Source organism: Coregonus clupeaformis, chromosome 17 (genome assembly GCF_020615455.1).
Source record: "Coregonus clupeaformis isolate EN_2021a chromosome 17, ASM2061545v1, whole genome shotgun sequence".
NCBI lineage: Eukaryota > Metazoa > Chordata > Actinopteri > Salmoniformes > Salmonidae > Coregonus > Coregonus clupeaformis.
In genome coordinates, this window is record NC_059208.1 from 5,403,283 (window position 1) to 5,424,428 (window position 21,146).

At 44.0% G+C, this 21,146-nt stretch overlaps 1 protein-coding gene across 3 annotated transcripts; it reads left to right on the top strand.

The window, feature by feature from the left end:
• Positions 1-258: 258 nt before the first annotated feature.
• LOC121586513 (solute carrier family 66 member 2-like) lies at positions 259-21,131 on the top strand. 3 transcript variants are annotated; one of them, XM_041903248.2, is made up of 5 exons: positions 259-1,994; positions 2,281-2,414; positions 4,106-4,156; positions 10,274-10,490; positions 19,803-21,131. In XM_041903248.2, the coding sequence occupies exons 1-5, from the start codon at positions 1,792-1,794 to the stop codon at positions 20,011-20,013; spliced, it is 816 nt and encodes a 271-aa protein (XP_041759182.1). In that variant the 5' UTR covers positions 259-1,791; the 3' UTR covers positions 20,014-21,131. The 3 variants fall into 3 exon arrangements, with proteins under 3 accessions (XP_041759182.1, XP_041759184.1, XP_041759183.1); XM_041903250.2 differs by having other exon boundaries at positions 10,397-10,490; XM_041903249.2 differs by lacking the exon at positions 4,106-4,156.
• Positions 21,132-21,146: the final 15 nt, after the last annotated feature.

Below are 21,146 nucleotides of genomic sequence, written 5' to 3' on the forward strand. Positions count from 1 at the left end.
CGGAGTCACTCACCACCTTCCGGAGACATTTGAAACCCCACCTCTTTAAGGAACACCTGGGATAGGATAAAGTAATCATTCTAACCCCCCCCTTACCCCACCCAAAAAAATAAAAAATTGGTTATCCCACTGGCTATAAGGTGAATGCACCAATTTGTAAGTCGCTCTGGATAAGAGCGTCTGCTAAATGACGTAAATGTAAATGTAAATGTAATGTGAAGTCCATAGATTAGGGCCTAATTTATTTATTTCAATTGACTGATTTCCTACGAACTGTAACTCAGTAAAATTGTTGCAATTGTATTTTTGTTCAGTGTAGATAATTCATTCAGTAGGGCTATTAGGCGTGGTTATACAGCACAGAATGGTTGGTAGTCAAACTGAAACTAAGTTTAAGGAGAATGGACTACAGAACGGTAGGCTCAACTTACTTTTTTTGTTTCAGTCTCGTTTTAAACACCAATTCGTTTCTGTTGCTGAATTTTCTGACTTTTACCAAAATGTTTCAGCTTTGTCATGAGTGATGACCTGTAGGCATTTCTCTCATGACACCCAGTTCAAACCCTTTGATGCAACTCTCTGTGTTGATCTGAGCTCAATGGATATTTCAGATCCTTTGGGACTCTCCATGCCAGTTCTTTATATAAGAGACCATCAATTTAGAATGTTATTCTCTGACATCTTCCATTATGTAACCTCAGCAAAGCTTCTTAATCTGGACTCTGCAATCATCCCTTATTCTTATTCATTTGCTCATCATGATAATGATGGAAGAAAAGTACAAATAAATAAAATAGGCTGTAATATGTCCAATGTCTCAAAATAGGACAAGTACAATAGGCTATACATATAATAAGAAGTGGTTGATGTCCCCTTCATATTCGATTCTGTCTAGGACCATGAAGCCAAACTCAGATCTTGCCAAAACAGGGAGTGACGATTTTGACGTACAAGGAAGCGCTGCTCGAACTGTCGGTAAAATCTCAGACCAAAGTAACGCATTAGTACTGGAGTATGAGTACACAATTAAAGGCTATACTTTTATTTTGATTCGTCTCAATTCCTGCTCTCTCGAGGGGATTTGTTTGTAAATAACAATCATGTGCTGCACGGATTCCTGCTGCTGTCCAGTTATAACTACAAACCCATCCGGAATACTGGGGATTTGAGTCGCTTCGATTAGCCTAGGGACAACTGGAAAGCGAATGTCGAGGGTCGACTATTGTAGTTTTCTTTACAAATCGCGATCAATCCAGTAAATTGAAGCTGCTTTTCAATGATATTGCATTTATTTGCTTGGTCGACTGACCTGCTCCAAGTTTGATTTCTCTGGCCGACTGTTGATGTGCTCAATTGTAACATTCAACTTGTTACATTGTGCTATTGTAACCTCTCATATAGTTACAGTAGTGTCAGTAGCGCCGCGTGAATGTTTATTGATCAACTCGTCATTTCAACTCTGGATTTCTTCTAAGGTAGACCCTCTGAATTTTACTCTAAGCTGTTCAATAGAACATCATTGATGGACATAGTTCTTCCTGCTTTACATCCGGTTTGAAATAAGGGCCATTTTTTTCTATGGCAGGAATGCATCATTCTGGCCCCTTCATTGGTTATTGATCCAGTAGTTGACTGTAAATAAGCATCCAAAGGCACCGCTCTATCCACATTCTCTGACTAGGCTACACCACATTATTGAAAGGCAAGTGCAATTCACCAGAACTTTGCACAGCCCTTTGGCACTTTCCATGTTTTGCTGTGCCCTAGTAGACTAGATAACAGAGAGAGAACATGGAAGATGAGATGTTTGAGCAGCTCAAGTATGTCCTGAACCAACTGGTGACATGGATCGCTGCGGGGGCCATGGTGTTTGGTGGAGTGGTGCCCTACATCCCCCAGTACAGGGACATCAGACGGACACAGAACGCAGAAGGATTCTCCACCTATGTCTGCCTCGTCCTACTGGTGGCCAACATTCTACGTATACTGTTCAGGTAAGTTTTGCCACAGGTGCGGTACACTTGCATATTATTCCAAATGTGCATTGATGCATGTGAAGGCTGTAGCCAAAGTGCATTTTAAAGAATAGACAGACGTCAAGTATTTGGCCCTTGAGAATTTACAGTGTTTGAAAATGACACTGCCTCTCACGGAATGGTCATATTGGTTTGGATAGCACAGTTCTGGTTTGGTTTCAACAGAAGCCTATTGTCTCCATGCAGAATATTATTACTGCCCTTGAGCCTGACTACTCCCTCCCTCCCGGTCTTCTCTTTCCAGGTTTGGGCACTACTTTGAGACACCACTCCTTTGGCAGAGCATCGTCATGATAGCCACAATGTTGATCATGCTCAACCTGTGTACCAACGTCCGCGTGGCCACCGAACTCCAGACTAAGCGACGTTCATTCACAGGTCAGTATCCTCCTCCCTGGCCTGTCCCTACTCAACTCGCTTTATAATCAGTTTATAACCTCTGTTCACATCATGGTGTGAACTACTGATAGTGCTTGGTTTTATCACCAACCTATGTGTGTGTATGTTAGACATTTCTTGGTTGCTCAATTGTCCTTCGTTCTCACCAATATATTTTACTGCGTAAACAAGCCACTTAAATCTAACTGCACACACACTCAAAGAGATAAACACCTAGCTAACCTCCAGGGGCTGCACAAAACTCAAAATCATTGTATGACAATCTAAACCACCCCTGTGCCATGGGGTGCGTTCAGCAGGGCACAATGTTGTAGAACATTCAGATAGAAATATGTTATGTAGATCAAACATGTCTCTCTGACATGTAGAATAAGGAATCATGTTGGCTATTCATGACATTTCTATCTGCAACGTTTGACACCATTTGCCTACTGAACGTGGCCTTGTACTGTATACATGTAGTTCGTCTTTGTAATTTCCAGGTGAACAAAAGAGAAGAGCAGTCACAGATAGTCAATAAAAAATCAATCCAGTTTATTACAACTTTGCAAAAGGGAGAACAATATCCCGCACATGAGCAGAGAAAATGTCTAACTGGCCTCTTGGAGACAGGCCCTTAATATCCTAATCAGACAGCACCACATGTTCTGTAAACACCAGCCCGAGAGGCATTGACTTTGTTAGCTGCTACAGAATCAATGTGACAAAATACAGTAATAAACAGTGTGTCCTCGGCCCTTGCACCTCCAGTCTGGTGTCAAATACTATCAACAGATATGAGAACAATTCATAATATTCACACTATGATGGAAAATAAAGCAGGGGGCTGTCAATGTTTTGACCCCTAGTTGCACCACACTTTCCCAAACCATGTTGCTGTTCAATGTGTAAATGGATGTTTTTTTTTATGTAGTGCTGCAACTTTGTGTGCTGCTATTTTTGGCCAGGTCTTTTGTAAAATCATTTGTTAATCTCAATGAGACTAAACTGGTCAAAAAAAGGTTAAACAATTTTTTTATATATACCTGCACCTTGCACAACAGAACACTGGCAGAATCATGTATATTACAGAAAGGGAAAATATAACATGCTAAACATTAACTTACCTTTCTTCATTTTAATTATTCCCAGTACAGTCATAATAACAGGATGTTGATAATCTGTTGCAGAACTAGAGGGGGCTGGCTGCTGTATCAGGTTCCTAACTCCATTCCTCAGCCTGTTGGCTGTATACACTGACTGACCTACACCTGTGTTTCTCTGACAACACAATACTACAAAGTTAAACATTCAGTGCTGCCATCATGTGGCCTCAATCCAGAGTTTGGTAACCAATCAAATTGGCAGGATGAGGGGAGGCGGGTCAGGTGGTTTGAGATAACAGGCTGTTTATGATCAGTCAAAAAATTTCAACTTTTAAACAAACGTAGAGGTTTCAACCCTATCAGACGTAAAACAAATGTTGAGGTTTCAACTCTGTCAGATCCAAATGTTGAGATTTCAACTCTGTTATTTCCTACAGGGAAGTTATGGGGATTGTCCTTTTGAAATCACTAACCGTATGTCAAGAAGAAACCTCACTTCACAATGTGGGTCAGTTCGTGTCTGTAGCACAAGGGAAACCAAGCTCTCTTTTCTCCCTTTCGTCTTATTTTGTGTTGTGTCTGTAGCAACAGTCAGTAAGGACGAGGAGATCAAAGTCCCTAAGAAGTTATTTCTGGGTAGGTACTGTCTGTCTCTCTCTCTCTCTCTGCCATCCAGTCATTCATCTGCCTTCCTCCCTTAATCTCGCTCTCTCTTCCCTTACCGCATGGTCTTGTGTGGCACTCCCTCTCTTATTGCTCCATTTACAGTACTAACTGCCGCTAACTCATCAGCATCATCATGCATTAACCTGTCATGGATCCTCCTGCATCGCATGTGATCCTTCCTGGTCATATCTCAATTTGTGATTCATGAAGAACCAATATAGTTGTTTATAGTGTTCGCATGGAAGTTCACAATGCATGTTAGCTATAGTCAATAGCTTGAAGTGTTTTGGTGTGTAAAAAGCTTTTTATGCTACTGATATTAGTTTACTATAGCATGCATCTGTATTGTAGTGATTGTTCATGGAAATTGAATTTTGCTTCAGTTCATTGAGTTGTCTGATTGTGATGACTATCAGATTCTTACTCAGAAAATTAAAATGCATGCATTCTAGACTCCTATATATTGATTAACCATGTGTAGCCTATTAAGACTTTGATTGTTGCTATTTACTTCATATGTTATTGACCTTGAGAGACTAACTGCTTAGCTATTTTGTAGATAGAAAACTCATGACTGTTTCTTGGTTTGAAATTAACTATGCTCAGTGTTATTTTGATAGTGTTACAACAACAATTGTATTAAATGCTGCATGTGAAAGCTAATGTGCGCTACCCACTGCCTCTCCTCTGTGGTCCTGTCTGGTAAAACAATGATGATGACTTGGATTCACACCAGCTTGCTGAAGGCAGACAACTCAGATGTGACAGTTTATGAGACTGTAGTCTTCCTAACTCTGTCCTGGTTATTCGACCTCTATTTGCCCTTTGCTTCAACTCCCTCCTCTTGTTACTGTATGGCTCCCTCACTCAGGCAGCTGAGGACCAGCTGCTATAATGTTGAGAGAATGGCGTCTCACACCTGTTTCATAGTGCTGAGAACTTTCTTTATGTGAATAGCGTGTGATGCCCATCATAAATATGGATTTACTAACAATGGATCTCAATGTTGTGGTTAGTTCTAGTTAACACTGCTGCTTTGTACTTGGGGAGCAGTTGCTATCCTCCATGTGAACAGTAGGTGATGCTGTGAAATAACAAATGCCTACAGTGCCTGTGAGGATGCAGTAGTCCTCACTGACAGTGATGTAGTTGACCTTCTCAGAACTGCTATCCATCACACACTTTATTGGGTTCACTCATCTTCTCTCTTAATTTGATTGATTGTGCATTGTAGAATCCAATGATAGCTGCAGAGAAAGACACAGACTGTCGGAGATATTCATTTCAGCAATCAAAATGATTATACAACCCTTTATTCAGCCTCTGTGTTTGGAATTGGGTGTTGTGTGATTGGGAACTAGGAGTTGACTGGTGGAGTTGCTGCCAACTTCTTACAACATATCAAATTGTTTCCACCCAGCATGATGTTGTAATACAGCACAACTCCAGTGGTATGGTAAGCTGGCTTTCTTCTCATCACAGTAGAAAAAGCTTCATTCTGGCTTCAACTTACCTCGTCAAAAGCTGCCGTTTTCTGTGCCACAAATGTACGATCCTGGTTCTGGCCTGTACATGAAACAGTTGGCACTTGGCAGTGGAACCAGAGTTCAGTTGGCACATTTCTTGGCAGTGGAGCTGGAACCAGAGCCAGGCTGTGTTCTCCTTGGCCTCTGCCTGGCTTTGGGCTGGCCAGGGCTAGATCTGGAGCTCAGCCTCTCTCAGCTTCCCTGGTTCTCTGTCTCCCAGACCCTCTTCCTCTCTTCCCTGGCTCCGTCTCTCTCTGCCTCTACCTCCTTGGCCTGTGCGGCCTCTCAGCCGTCTTCCTCCTGGCCTCTCGCAGTCTCTCCGGCAATCGATCACCTCTCTCTGCCAACCTTAATTAGCGTTGACAGATCTGTTGCTTGTTTGTCTGTGCAATAGACTCATGGGTTAGTTAATCTATTGATTAATCCAGGAGGAGATATGAAGGAGAGGCATGTTGTAATCTACTATTGATGAAAAGATGAAAGAGTACAGATGGAGTTAAATAAATCAAACTGGGAACAAAGGTGCTGTGTATGCCATGATGGTATGTAAAGGAAGGAATTCCTCAGCTAACAACTCTTTGGTGAACTTCCTAAAGGGTGATTGTCTAAATGTAGTTTGGGAGTAACAGATAGTTCTGACATCTCCTTATCTTTTTGGGGGTTTTCAGGCTTTGATGAGGTTGGCTACAATTGAATATTTCTGTATAATTTCACCTGCTTTCACTGAGGTTGTAAACATGAGTGTCAAACTGAGACAGACGAAACAACAGTATTCTGACACATTACCATCGAACTGTCATGCGGACCGTTGAACCAGTATATTTCTGTAAATTCCTGACGTGTGTGTTCTGTGCTTGTACTGAGATGTACAGAGCTGGCTTCCCTCTGTGGCACTCTCTCTATGGCACTGAGTCCTGGCTCCATTATCACGGCAGGTTGTCAAATCAGGAACGTTTATGCCCCAATCACTCTGGAGAAATAACCGCAGTGTGCAAGTGCATAAAGCTCCCTCACTGTGAGTTCAAACAAAGAATAAACTCTTTCCTCCCTGCAAGTGTCAGGTGACTGTTTGTTAGTTTGGGACCTGTTCTGGGTTAAATTGGCTGTGAATTTAGGGTAACGACTTCACAAGGCAATTATGTCTCCGTCTCCGCCCCTATCATTTGGTGTGTGTGTTTGTGTACCGTGTGTGCATGCATACATTTACATTTTAGTCATTTAGCAGACGCTCTTATCCAGAGCGACTTACAGTTAGTGAATACATATCTTTTTATACTGGCCCCCCGTGGGAATCGAACCCACAACCCTGGCGTTGCAAACGCCATGCTCTATCAACTGAGCTACATCCCTGCCGGCCATTCCCTCCCCTACCCTGGACGATGCTGGGCCAATTGTGCGCCGCCCATGAGTCTCCCGGTCGCGGCCGGCTGCGACAGAGCCTGGATTCGAACCAGGATCTCTAGTGGCACATACCCTAGATCTCTGCATATCTGTTGTGTTAAATATCCTCACGGTAGATATGGTAGTTCTGGTATTATGAAGTGATTAGTGACTGGTTATGATAGCATCTTAATCTGGTTTATGTGAGACTGCTATCAGGCTGAAGGGAAGGAAGGCTTTAAATAGATTATTCAGATTAAGATATCACAACGTTTAGGTGTATAAATAATCCTACGGATTACCTACCCAGGTGGAAGTAAAATGTATCAACCTGCTCAAATGGGGTGGGCGGTCTAGTTTAGATCATCTCTCAGCTTTCTTGTAGTGTTCTATGGATACAGGGATAGGCTACATTTGTTTCATTCCGTGTCAAAATTCTAATTCAATTCAAATCACATGATGTTGTCTTATATAGTCTGTTCCCATTTAGGATGTCTTTGTGTTGACAGTTGAACCAGCAAATAGGAGCATTGAGAAGTATTTGGCAATACCAGAGATGTGAGGGGAGTTTTTTTTATTAGGCCTGTGTACTGGTAAAGGGACAGTCAGGGAGGACAAGGGCAGCGAACGGGGCATTGAGAATAGTCTACGTATATATTCTTCTTTTGATGCTTATTAGTCATCAGTCTCTCCTGTATGGTGTGAATCTGACGGGTTCCAATGAATCACATCCTACTCTCCTCACGCACCTAGCTTTGACTTAGCCCCAAAAAGCAGGTTATTTTTTCTATACCATTTTTTTAGGTAGCTGTTTTCCCTGCATGATTATGGACTATGAATGACATGATTGAAAACGTGATTATGGGAAGTGTAGACTGACAGGCTAAATTACACCCTCTAACAAATGTCCTGGGGAGACAAACAACTGCAAAACAATATCTAGCTCTGGCACATGACTGCCTGCTTACACATTTATCATTGCTCAGTGAGCAGAAAGCGTGCGTGTTGTGCATGGGCAGCAGGGGGTACCTTTTGACATAAAGCCGGCTCTCTCCCCCACACTGTGGGGACAGAACAGCACACGCACACAGTGGCCCCGTGTCAGAGTAAACAGAGGGATGAAAGAGGAGAGGATGAGGGGCGCGTGGGAACGAGAGCACCCCAGGGTAGATGAGTGGCACGGAGGTGGAGAGGCACAGTGAGGTGTAGCACGCTAAGGTACTGCTGTAAACACCCTGTAACAACTCTCTTCTACCACTACAATAAGCCATTTAAGTGCCTTTTTAAGCTAGAATAAGCCATTTCCCTCTGTAATTTCTCTCATGCTGGGAACCAGGAACTGTATTTATGGAAGGAACATTTCTGTTCCGTAGTGCATCTGAGGAGGATGGGTTTTACTACGCTGACAGCTAACACCTTTATGTTCTTATCCCCAATACACTCATCTCTGGGCGTACATTTCCTTTAGATCCTGTATGAACAGGTCAGACTGACAGCACGACTCTGATAACCAATGTCCCCTCAGGGGGATCAATAAAGTTGATTCAATTCACCTCAATTCAATGACATGTACTGGTTTAAGAGACCTGTGCATGTCTGGAGCAGGTGGATGTTGTGCTCCTGTTCCACTCTACCCTCACCCCTCCTCACCATCCTCACCCCTTCCAGGGCATTGCTGTTATCAGTGAGGGCCAGACACTCCCCCCACCCCACCCCCTGATTGGGTGATTTGAGTTGCAGACCGTAGACATGATGATCGATCATACACACCCTGACTCTCACATATACACATACACCTGTCTGCCATGCGTATTAGTCAGAAATGCCATCTAAATCTCAGAACCGTTTAACATCAATATTTCAATCAAATACATTAAATTAAAACGTCATAAACCTTGTAGTTGTTCCACTTTAGAATGCAATCAGTCTCAGTAAGTCAGCAGGACCGGTAATGTAATGTGTCGTACCTCTTCTTGTGTGTCAGAAGGCAATGTGATTATGGAGAAGGGTAAGAAACCAAACCAACCATGTTATTTTAGATGAAAGGGAGAGGGAAAGGGGATACCTGGTCAGTTGTACAACTGGATGCATTCAACTGAAATGTGTCTTCCACATTTAACCCAACCCCTCTGAATCAGAGAGGTACGAACTGTATGAGCTTGTGCAAATTGCTCATTTTTATTTAGTTTAAGTGTGTTGGAGTCGTGAGGTTAAGTTTAGTTCACCAGTAGCTCCCGAAACAGTTTTTCTCCATAATCCTTCTGAAGCTCTCTTCACATACTATCTGTTCCACAGGCCTCCTCAGAGGAGCTTGATATTCCGATGTGTCTTTTAGATAAGCAGAATCTCATTTCAACATGACCCTGTACAATGTAGAGGGTTGTGAAAATCCTATTGAAGTTACTGCACTCCTCTCCACCTCTTCTCCCCCTCCGTTCAGCGATGATTTAATTTCCTCCATTTATTATTCTCTCCCATAACGTCATTTAGAGCAGGGTCAGGCTCTGTGAAATATTACAAATGTGTTGACTTCACAGATATAACAGCAGGGAAGGAGAAGGCATCAATAAAGACAATACCATTTGACAGTTTGATATAACAGAATCCTCAACACTCCAAACAAGGATGCATCCTCATCACTAACCTTCTTATCCATTCACTGATCATTTTACGGTTGTTTTTAGATACTCCTATAGGTTAGAGATGAAAGGTTGAGGCAGCACAATGTGGAGGTGCCAGTCTCCTAGCTGAGATGTTGTTGGATCACTATTGATTGTATTGCAGGCCTGCAGTTGTATAATCTTCATCTTGAAGTCATGACTTCATAAGGCTCCTTCTTCAGTGAACTTAAACTGAACTTTGTCAGTGTTTTTTGTTGTTTGTTCCCCTGATGAAAAGGAACAAAGCAAAAACAAACTTTAGGGAACATTTGAGGAGTCAGTGAGGCATGAACATTTTAGAGTAAATCATTCAGTGTTTTCCAAATTCATTCCAAATACATTTTCCATGCAGCTATGTGTCCTTGTCTCACGTCACACAATGCTTTTTATTATGATCTTCTCAAGCCAGCGTATCATTATGGAGATAAATCGAGCTGAAAAAGGTACAAACTGTCAGTTTTATCAGTTAGTTGTCTTACTTGTCCCTCTTCTCTTTGCATGTGTCTGTCTGTCTGCCTCAGACTTTGAATGGAGCCACTTCTGGTCGTGGAGTCGTTTCGTGGACTACATGCAGTGTGTGGTGGCGTTCACCCTGCTGGTGGCCTACATCACCTATCTGATGCTGGACTCCTCTGTGTTCGTAGAGACCCTGGGCTTCCTAGCTGTCTTCACTGAGGCCATGCTGGGGACGCCACAGCTCTATTGCAACTACCAGAACAAGAGTACTGAGGGGATGAGGTGAGGAAGTCACACACTACAGTCGCCATTCAGTTGTCTTCCCTTTCTCTCACTTGATATTCACTGTCTTTCATCCCATCTCTTGCTTCCTTACTCCTCGTATCCCAGCTGCTGAGCTTCAGTGGTTTATTATGAGATGACTTCAAACTGGTCTTCTCATTTTCATACCTGTGTATAAATGCACTCTCATTTATAGAACACTTAAACACTTGGATATGTAATTCACAGACCCGCCTGGTACTGACTTTAGTTCATTCAGTGAAAGGATTTTCACTAGAAGTGAAGATGTTCTTTGGTTTATATGATTTAAACTGATGACCTTGTTTTGAACAGGAAGCCTCCTTAGATTGTCTTTAATTTAACAACTTATTGGCTTTTTACTGCATTAATTCCCCCAGCGATTAAATCCTTAGGCAGGATTCACACTGAGACAATGAAATACATATAAAACTTAATCATCATCATTTAGTTTTAATTGAGGATATTTAGTAGTGTTCCCCGAGTTCAACACACATATGTACACAATTTATATAGTCACTGAATGATCACGCATCAGACTAATATGGGCTAAATAATACATCACTAAAAATAGAAAGATTGAGTAGCATAATGATTATCAAGGACACATAATAAGAAATATCCCTTTATAAAATAATGAATGGGTTAAGCCTAACCAAAGAACATGCCATTGCCATGCCAGTCAGGTCCAGAGATGGTTAATGACAACAGATTTGCATCCCAAATTGTACCTTATTCCCTATATAGTGCACTACATTTGACCAGGGCCCATTAGGGAAAAGGGTGCCATTTGGGACAACTGAGGCTAATGATGCTAAAGGCATGCTTCTGCTTTTCCATCACTTCCTGTTGTAATGACCTGTCAAAGCCAGGCGCAAGACCCCTCTAGCAGACAGTTACAAAACAGATCATTACTACAAGACAAAGAGGAGGGCGACTGGGGGCCATGGGTGAAACAACATGGCTGCTATAATGATGGATGTTGGGTGGGGGAAGAAATGATAGGGGATTCTGCTCTACAGGAAGTGGATGCTGATCTGTCTTGTCATGGTTTGATGGGAAATTAAGTTCAAAGTTGATGTAAATGTGGTCCTCCCTTTCTATAGCTACAGTACAGCTCCAAATCATGTATTTACTTCAAGGCTGTCAAGTCAACCCCATTTCTGCAGTGTGCGCACACCTGTGCCTGTAGCTGTGCCTGGCTCTGTGCCTGTGTGTCCTGTCCCCAGAATAAACCGACTCCGTAAACAACAGATCTCAGTGTGACGTTATCTGCTCAGCAGTGGCTCTGCCTGTTGTGTCCTGCTCCCTTGCTCTCTGCCTGCTCTGCTCTGCTCTGCTCTGTTAGGTGTCTCTCCCACTGTTCTGTACCTGTTCCGCCAGTTTATGGACTGAGGTTTATGGTAGGCTGTTGCTAGGTTACTTTACCTCTGCACTGGGTCCTGTATTTGAGAGTTCTGATTAGCTGAACGACCTTGAGGAGGAAATGTTTGTTTGTTCTAAAGCTCCATGGTCAAACTAAGCTCCATGGTCAAACTAAGCTCCATGGTCAAAGCAAGCTCCATGGTCAAAGACAATGAATTAATTTGAATTTGAGGCTGAATTATAGGCCTGTGTGAAGATGAAACTCTGTTCCACAGTAATTTACGAAACATTATGACAATCCTGCTGCATTTATCCCCTGTGGTCACCTTAGATGAGAGGTATTATATTGTGAATATTTCCTGGTGTGGTGATTTAGCGTGGGGTTGGTTTGACCAGTGGTTTTTGGTTTGACCAGTGGTTTTGGAGACCGATGTACTTAGTGTGTGTGTGGCTCAGCCTCTCTGTGTGTAGAATTGATGGCACTTTCATCTAGGTGTGCTGGTATAATACCAGTCTCCAGCGGTGTGTGGGCGTCCATGCGTCTGTGTGTGTAGCAGGGCAGCAATGAACACAAACCGACGGGAGAAGTCGAACCAATGACGTTAATATGTCTATGAGTAGAACAGAGTGCATTTAGGTATTCTGTTGAAATACAGGTCCAATCACCACCCAGACCTCTCTTGTTAGTGTTGCTGCTGACAAAAGTTAGGCTTGAGCTCTACCAATGAAGCCTTCCCCAACACCCTCCTGGTTTGACTTGAATCTGTTTTCAGTGTCTTGCGTGGAGTGACTGGGGTGGGGGGAGCGAGGCGGGGGGAGACTGGGGTGGGAGGAGCGAGGCGGGGGAGACTGGGGTGGGAGGAGCGAGGCGGGGGGGAGACTGGGGTGGGAGGAGCGAGGCGGGGGGAGACTGGGGTGGGAGGAGCGAGGTGGGGGGAGACTGGGGTGGGAGGAGCGAGGTGGGGGAGACTGGGGTGGGAGGAGCGAGGCGGGGGGGAGACTGGGGTGGGAGGAGCGAGGCGGGGGAGACTGGTGTGGGGGAGCGAGGCGGGGGGAGACTGGGGTGGGAGGAGCGAGGTGGGGGAGACTGGGGTGGGGGGTGCGAGGTGGGGGAGACTGGGTGGGGGGTGCGAGGTGGGGGAGACTGAGGTGGGGGAGACTGGGGTGGGGGAGACTGGGGTGGGGTGAGCGAGGTGGGGGAGACTGGGGTGCTGGGCCCCTGGCCTGAGATAAAGGTAATGAAACATGGAGGGACAGGTTCTGCAGACCGCCTACTGACTGACTGCCCTTATAAGTCCTCTCTGTAAGAGCTGTTTCACAAGGACAGATAACACTGAGGGACTTCCTTATTTAGCCTGCCGTCTGACTGTTGTTTGACCCAATAAATCAATTCAGTATACAAGTCTGTCTCTACATTCAACAACACTACATCACTACCTTGTCAGACTAGTCTATGACAACTTGTCTAAGCAGAAACAGACCCCTCCCCTCCCCTCCTTGGGCTTTGGAGCTGCTGATTACCTGATGAAATGCAGAGCGTCTTCCATCCTCCACCACATTCGATACATACACGCTTTTTTACCTCCTGGTCAGTCTTCTGTAAGACTTTTTTACCTCCCAGGCATATTCTGACCCCCTCTATGACCTCCCAGCATTCTCTCTCAAGAGTGTTTTATCAGTCCTCCTGCTGAATGCCACCCTATTCCCTATATAGATGGGCCTTGGTCAAAAGTAGTGCACTGCATAGGGTGCCCTTTGGGGTGCAGACAGTCAGCAGAAGGACTGATAAAACCCTCAATCCAGCTCTCACATCATTACACACTGGGCTGGCCCAAACTGTATGTCAGCACTCAGAGAGAAAATAAAGAAATGTTGCTCCTCTTTCCAGGACTAACAAGCTTTGTACCTTGGAGGGGGAGGATGGAGGATGGAGGGAGAGAGAGAGAGGGAGGGAGGGAGAGAGAGGGAGGGAGGATGAGTAGATGCATGGTAAGGTTATTAAAAAGTGTGTTACAAATGAAAGGGCTAAATGGGAGGTGAGGGTAGACACATGAATAATGTAGAAGATTTGACAGGTCTCACTCCTTCCTCTCCCCCTCCCCTCATCCTGTGGGTGCTAGCTAGCAGACAGCCTGAGACGGGGGCTGTGTTTGGGGTGAGTGGTGGACCTGTACCCTGTAAATCAGCCTGAAGACAATTACCTCCAATCCCTTCTGTATATCTGCTAAGTGGCTTCTGCTAGAGAATAGTATTTTTACTTTGAAGCCACCATTGTAGCCTCAATGCATCAAATATTTGTCAATTAATTTCACTTTACATTTTAGTCATTTAGGAGACGCTCTTATCCAGAGTGCATACATTATTTTATTTTTTTTCATACCCCCCGTGGGAAAGGTGTTCGATGGGGTTGCGGTCAGGGCTCTGTGCAGGCCAGTCAAGTTCTTCCACACCGATCTCGACAAACCATTTCTGTATAGACTTCGCTTTGTGCACGGCGGCATTGTCATGCTGAAACAGGAAAAGGGCCTTCCCCAAACTGTTGCCACAAAGTTGGAAGCACAGAATCGTCTAGAATGTCATTGTATGCTGTAGTGGTAAGATTTCCCTTCACTGGAACTAAGGGGCCTAGCCCGAACCATGAAAAACAGCCCCAGACCATTATTCCTCCTCCATCAAACTTTACAGTTGGCATTATGCATTGGGGTAGGTAGCGTTTTCCTGGCATCCGCCAAACCCAGATTCGTCCGTCGGACTGCCAGATGGTGAAGCGTGATTCATCACTCCAGAGAACACATTTCCACTGCTCCAGAGTCCAATGGCGGCAAGTTTTACACCACTCCAGCTGACACTTGGTATAGCGCATTGTGATCTTAGGCTTGTGTGCAGCTGCTCGGCCATGGAAACCAATTTCATGAAGCTCCCGACGAACAGTTCTTGTGCTGACGTTGCTTCCAGAGGCAGTTTGGAACTCGGTAATGAGTGTTATGCACTTCAGCACTCGGCGGTCCCATTCTGTGAGCTTGTCTGGCCTACCACTTCGTGGCTGAGCCGTTGTTGCTCCTAGACGTTTCCACTTCATAATATTTATTTATTTTTATTTCACCTTTATTTAACCAGGTAAGCCAGTTGAGAACAAGTTCTCATTTACAACTGCGACCTGGCCAAGATAAAGCAAAGCAGTGCGATAAAAACAACAACACAGAGTTACATATGGGGTAAACAAAACAAAGTCAAAAATACAACAGAAAATATATATACAGTGTGTGCGAATGTAGTAAGTTATGGAGGTAAGGCAATAAATAAATAGGCCATAGTGCAAAAATAGTTACAATTTCATAATTAACACTGGAATGATAGATGTGCAAAAGATGATGTGCAAATAGAGATACTGGGGTGCAAATTAGCAAACTAAATAACAATATGGGGATGAGGTAGTTGGGTGGGCTAATTACAGAATGGCTGTGTACAGGTGCAGTGATCGGTAAGCTGCTCTGACAACTGACGCTTAAAGTTAGTGAGGAAGATAAGAGTCTCCAGCTTCAGAGATTTTTGCAGTTCGTTCCAGTCATTGGCAGCAGAGAACTGGAAGGAATGGCGGCCAAAGGAGGTGTTGGCTTTGGGGATGACCAGTGAGATATACCTGCTGGAGCGCAGACTACGGGTGGGTGTTGCTATGGTGACCAGTGAGCTAAGATAAGACAGGGATTTGCCTAGCAGTGATTTATAGATGACCTGGAGCCAGTGGGTTTGGCGACGAATATGTAGTGATTGCCAGCCAACAAGAGCGTACAGGTCACAATGGTGGGTAGTATATGGGGCTTTGGTGACAAAATGGATGGCACTGTGATAGACTACATCCAATTTGCTGAGTAGAGTGTTGGAGGCTATTTTGTAAATGACATCGCCGAAGTCAAGGATCGGTAGGATAGTCAGTTTTACGAGGGCATGTTTGGCAGCATGAGTGAAGGAGGCTTTGTTTGTGAAATAGGAAGCTGATTCTAGATCTAACTTTTGATTGGAGATGCTTAATGTGAGTCTGGAAGGAGAGTTTACAGTCTAACCAGACACCTAGGTATTTGTAGTTGTCCACATACTCTAGGTCAGACCCGCTGAGAGTAGTGATTCTAGTCGGGTGGGCGGGTGCAAGCAGCGTTCGGTTGAAGAGCATGCTTTTAGTTTTACTAGTGTTTAAGAGCAGTTGGAGGCTACGGAAGGAGTATTGTATGGCGTTGAAGCTCGTTTGGAGGTTTGTTAACACAGTGTCCAATGAAGGGCCAGGTGTATACAAAATGGGGTCGTCCGCATAGAGGTGGATCCGAGCGTCACCAGCAGCAAGAGCGACATCATTGATATACACAGAGAATAGAGTCGGCCCGAGAATTGAACCCTGTGGCACCTCCATAGAGACAGCCAGAGGTCCAGACAACAGACCCTCCGATTTGACACATTGAACTCTATCTGAGAAGTAGTTGGTGAACCAGGTGAGGCAGTCATTAGAGAAACCAAGGCTATTTAGTCTGCCAATAAGAATGCGGTGGTTGACAGAGTCGAAAGCCTTGGCCAGGTCGATGAAGACGGCTGCGCAGTACTGTCTTTTATCGATCGCGGTTCTAATATTGTTTAGGACCTTGAGCGTGGCTGAGGTGCACCCATGACCAGCTCGGAAACCGGATTGCATAGCGGAGAAGGTACGGTGGGATTCGAAATGGTCGGTGATCTGTTTGTTAACTTGGCTTTCAAATACTTTCGAAAGGCAGGGCAGGATGGATATAGGTCTGTAACAGTTTGGATCTAGAGTGTCACCCCCTTTGAAGAGGGGGATGACCGCGGCAGCTTTCCAATCTCTGGGGATCTCAGACGTTACGAAAAAGAGGTTGAACAGGCTAGTAATAGGGGTTGCGACAATTTCGGCGGCTAATTTTAGAAATAAGGGTCCAGATTGTCTAGCCCAGCTGATTTGTAGGGGTCCAGATTTTTCAGCTCTTTCAGAACATCAGCTGTCTGAATTTGGGTGAAGTAGAAGCGGGGGGGGCATGGGCAAGTTGCAGCGGAGGGTGCAGAGCTGGTGGCCGGGGTAGGGGTAGCCAGGTGGAAAGCATGGCCTGCCGTAGCAAAATGCTTGTTGAAATTCTCGATTATTGTAGATTTATCGGTGGTGACAGTGTTTCCTAGCCTCAGTGCAGTGGGCAATTGGGAGGAGGTGCTCTTATTTTCCATGGACTTTACAGTGTCCCAAAACTTTTTGGAGTTAGTGCTACAGGATGCAAATTTCTGTTTGAAAAAGCTAGCCTTTGCTTTCCTAACTGATTGTGTATATTGGTTCCTGACTTCCCTGAAAAGTTGCATATCGCGGGGGCTGTTCGATGCTAATGCAGTACGCCACAGGATGTTTTTGTGCACTTACAATTGACCGGGGAAGCTCTAGCAGGGCAGACATTTCACAAACTGACTTGTTGGAAAGGTGGCATCCTATGATGGTGCCACGTTAAGTCACTGAGCTCTTCAGCAAGGCCATTCTTCTGCCAATGTTTGTCTATGGAGATTACATGGCTGTGTGCTTGATTTTATACACCGGTCAGCAACGGGTGTGGCTGAAATAGCCGAATCCACTAATTTGAAGGGATATCCACATACTTTTGTATATATAGTGTATATCACTTATTGGCCTTTCCCTTTGTTCTGGCACAGATCTACTATTCACATGTATCCTCTCAGAATCCCTCACCCTTGATCCACCCTCCTCTACTTTTTCACTCTCGTCGTTGTGTGCTTGTAAACAAACACCACATGACTGGGGACTACCGTAAGCTTCATAATGTGACCGATTTTAAATAAGGAACGCAATGTTCTTTAACTCCTAACGTATTCCACAAGTTGACTGCAGGTATTTACTTAAAGTAGCTACACATATTCAAATATATAAAAAAAACTTCAAAGAAATGGTATCGACAGTATTGAAAAACCATCCCGTGGATTTTTCCAAGTACCCCGGTATACACAGTATACCGCCCAAGCCTAGTCAATATTAGACATTAATGTATGGTTATGGTTATGACCCAATCATTGTATTCTCACAGATACTGTATAGTATTCATAGGATGTGTATTGGATGAATTTATTAGGCCTACTAATGCATACCATGATGTAACGCCTAGAAATGTTTTGTCTGAATAATTATTTTTAATTTTAAACGTACACCACAACCATACAAAACCCTACACAGGTCTTCCCTTTACACCAATTAGATTAGGCCTCACCCTTTAAATTCATGCGTTAATAGTCAGATTAGCGTTCTAGCCGTTGATTATGAAAACTCCTGTGGTCTACACAGTAATGGAAAGTGCTGACATGTCAGATTTGGCTCTGGCACTCAGAGCAGAGGTCCCTACTCCAAAATGTCACAACACGACAAAAGGCAGGTTGTATTAAGACCAGCAGATAGCTCTCAGAAGGGAGTGTTGTTGTGGTAGGCAGTTATTGGAAACACTTCTGAAGGCTGAATGCTGTTAGCTAACTGTGTTTGTGCCTCAGACCTTCCTTTGTCAGCGTTTACCTTCCGTCCTTGGCTTCAGTACAAAGCCTGGAGAGAAAAACAAAGAGGAGAGAGGGTGGAAGAGGAGTAGCTGGGGAGACGGTCAGTCTATTGTGCTTTATCCATAATCACCAACACTCACACAAAACTAACCCGGAGTGGAGCAGAGATCCTGGGAACTCAGCTTGCCATGAAACTTTACATTTACCCATTATAATAAGCAACACTGTTTTCGTCATCTAAAAATAAGTGGGTTTTCAAAACTGTTTGTACAGTAGACAACATGCCTAGAGGCCTCCTGCTGTACTGCCCTTCTACTGTCACTGTTAGTGTTTTACTTCCCTATCTGCTCAGTGATACCGAGAGGAGGGGCCACATCTCACCCTAAAGTAGGGCTCTCCAACACTGTTCCCGGAGAGCTACCGTCCTGTAGGTTTTCGCTCCAACCCTAATCTAGTGCACGTGATTCTAATATTTAGCTGGTTGACAAACTGAATCAGTTGGTTACAACTGGGGTTGGAGCGAAAACCTACAGGAGGATAGCGCTCCAGGAACAGGGTTGGAGAGCCCTGCCCTAAAAGAACACTCCCATCACAAACCATAGAGTAGTTCTTCCTCAGTAGCTTTTATTTACTCTGACTTCCTGAGAAGTCAGTCTAAGCAGCTCCCTGAGAGGAGGGAGAAGAGCTGCAGCAGGTGGGTGGACTCACTGCACCATGACTTTGTATTGAAGAACCTCACTGAGAGAAGTTCTAAAGTCAGAAGAGTTGAGGTGGTAACTTCCTTTTAAAAGTTTGTTTTGGAAATAGAGGGTCAGTATCCCCACCTGAAACTGTATGTGTTTGGTCTGTTATTGCGTTAATCTTTTCCCATGATTTCCTAATGTCTCTTTCTGTCAGGATTAAGGCTGTGTCCGAATACCTGTACTTACGTTCTAAATAGTACGCTTTTTGGGTATGCGGAAATATAACGTTTTATAGTGTGTGACATTTTGAAAATGTAGTATGCTTTAAATGCCAGGATGTCATACTCATTTCGACTTTTCATCTGGTAGAAATCACTGCACACTTAAGGAAGAAAAAACCCACGTGTGTCAGACCCACGTGTGTTTTACAACAGCTGATAATCAGCTGATAACTAGATAAGAGGACAGGCTGTAGCAAAACGAACTAATGGCGCAATTGCGCATTAGGTAACGCATTCTCACTATGGGTGAGCCTAATATGTTAATTTGTTGCTTACTGCATGCATTTATACTAAATAGTACGTAATGAAGTGTGTAGTATGATTAGTACACGGTATGTCGTTTTTAGTAAGTTGTAAGCAAGACATTTTGGACACAGCAACAATTATGTTTATCTCCCCCTCTCTTCTTTCTCCTCCCTCGCTCCCTGCAGTATAAAGATGGTGATGATGTGGACGAGTGGGGACACCTTTAAGACGGGTTACTTCCTGCTGACCGAGGCTCCTGTCCAGTTCTGGACCTGTGGTCTGCTGCAGGTGGGAGTGGACATTGCCATCCTCTTCCAGGTGTACTACTACAGCCGCTACCCGCAGAAACCCGTCTCACACACCGTGTCCCACACAACCAGCACCAAGGCACTCTGAGACCCCTAACACACACATAGTTATCAATCGGTCATGAGTGCACACAGTGTAACTTTGCCTGAAGAATTCTGCTGAATAAACTTGTTACATTTCATTTCAAAATGGATGGGACCTCCAGTTATATGTGTGTATGTTGTGCAGATGGTTATACAACTATATCCCTAAGAATATATCCCTGTATACGAATATTCCTGAGCATACATACAAAATCTTATGAACATACATCAATCTACGTTGCAATCATATGCACGGTGTATGTGTATGGATGGACACTCAAGGACATGTGGACCAGCTTTCCTGTCCATAGACCTGATGATTGTTGCATGAAAAACCTTAAGACTTTCACAAAGGGCTGGTTACCCAGCCAGTGGTAACAATGTACAACCCATCATAAAAGTAACTAACAGAAACCTCACTCAATGTACAATGAAATAATACTTTTTGGGGAATTTAGAATCTACATTTAATTTAGATAGCTTTTTGTTCTGTCTCAGTGGATTGATGCTGGTCAGTTCTCCACTGGTCTGGTCTGTCTGATCACTCAGGCCTCTTCTGTTCTGGTTGGAAGACCTTCTGCTGCTGCTGCTTGTTGGAAAATTCCCAAGATAAATTGAACTGGAAGCAATTGAAAACAGCAATTTTACCAAAAATGAAAAGCCTGTCTGGGCCAGAGGCCTGGTTCCTGGGAGCCCAACATGTTTCCTTCAGATGACTCTTAGGAAAAGGTTAAAGACTCAGTGGTTCAGTGGACCACTCTATATTGCTTGTATTACAGACAGTAAGGGAGTCAGCGGAGGGAGGGAGGTAGGTAGGTCTCAACTTGAGGAAATTGTGTGAAACAAATCTATATTACGTTTATGTTACTGTTTTCAATTATTTCAATGAGTAGCAACCACGTTGGTAGGCCAGGGAACTGGAAGGCCTTTCTGTTATGTTATGTTGTTTTTTTAATGGTAAATGAAAACAACAACACATCAGGAAGGACATTTAAGTATAAAGCTTCTGTCTCTAGCACCGTTTATACCTGGTTCTAACATGAATCCTTTGTCCTGATCTTGTCCACATTCTGATTGTTCCCACATTTTCAGACTGGTGTAGATGATTAAAAGACACATACACACACATACATATAT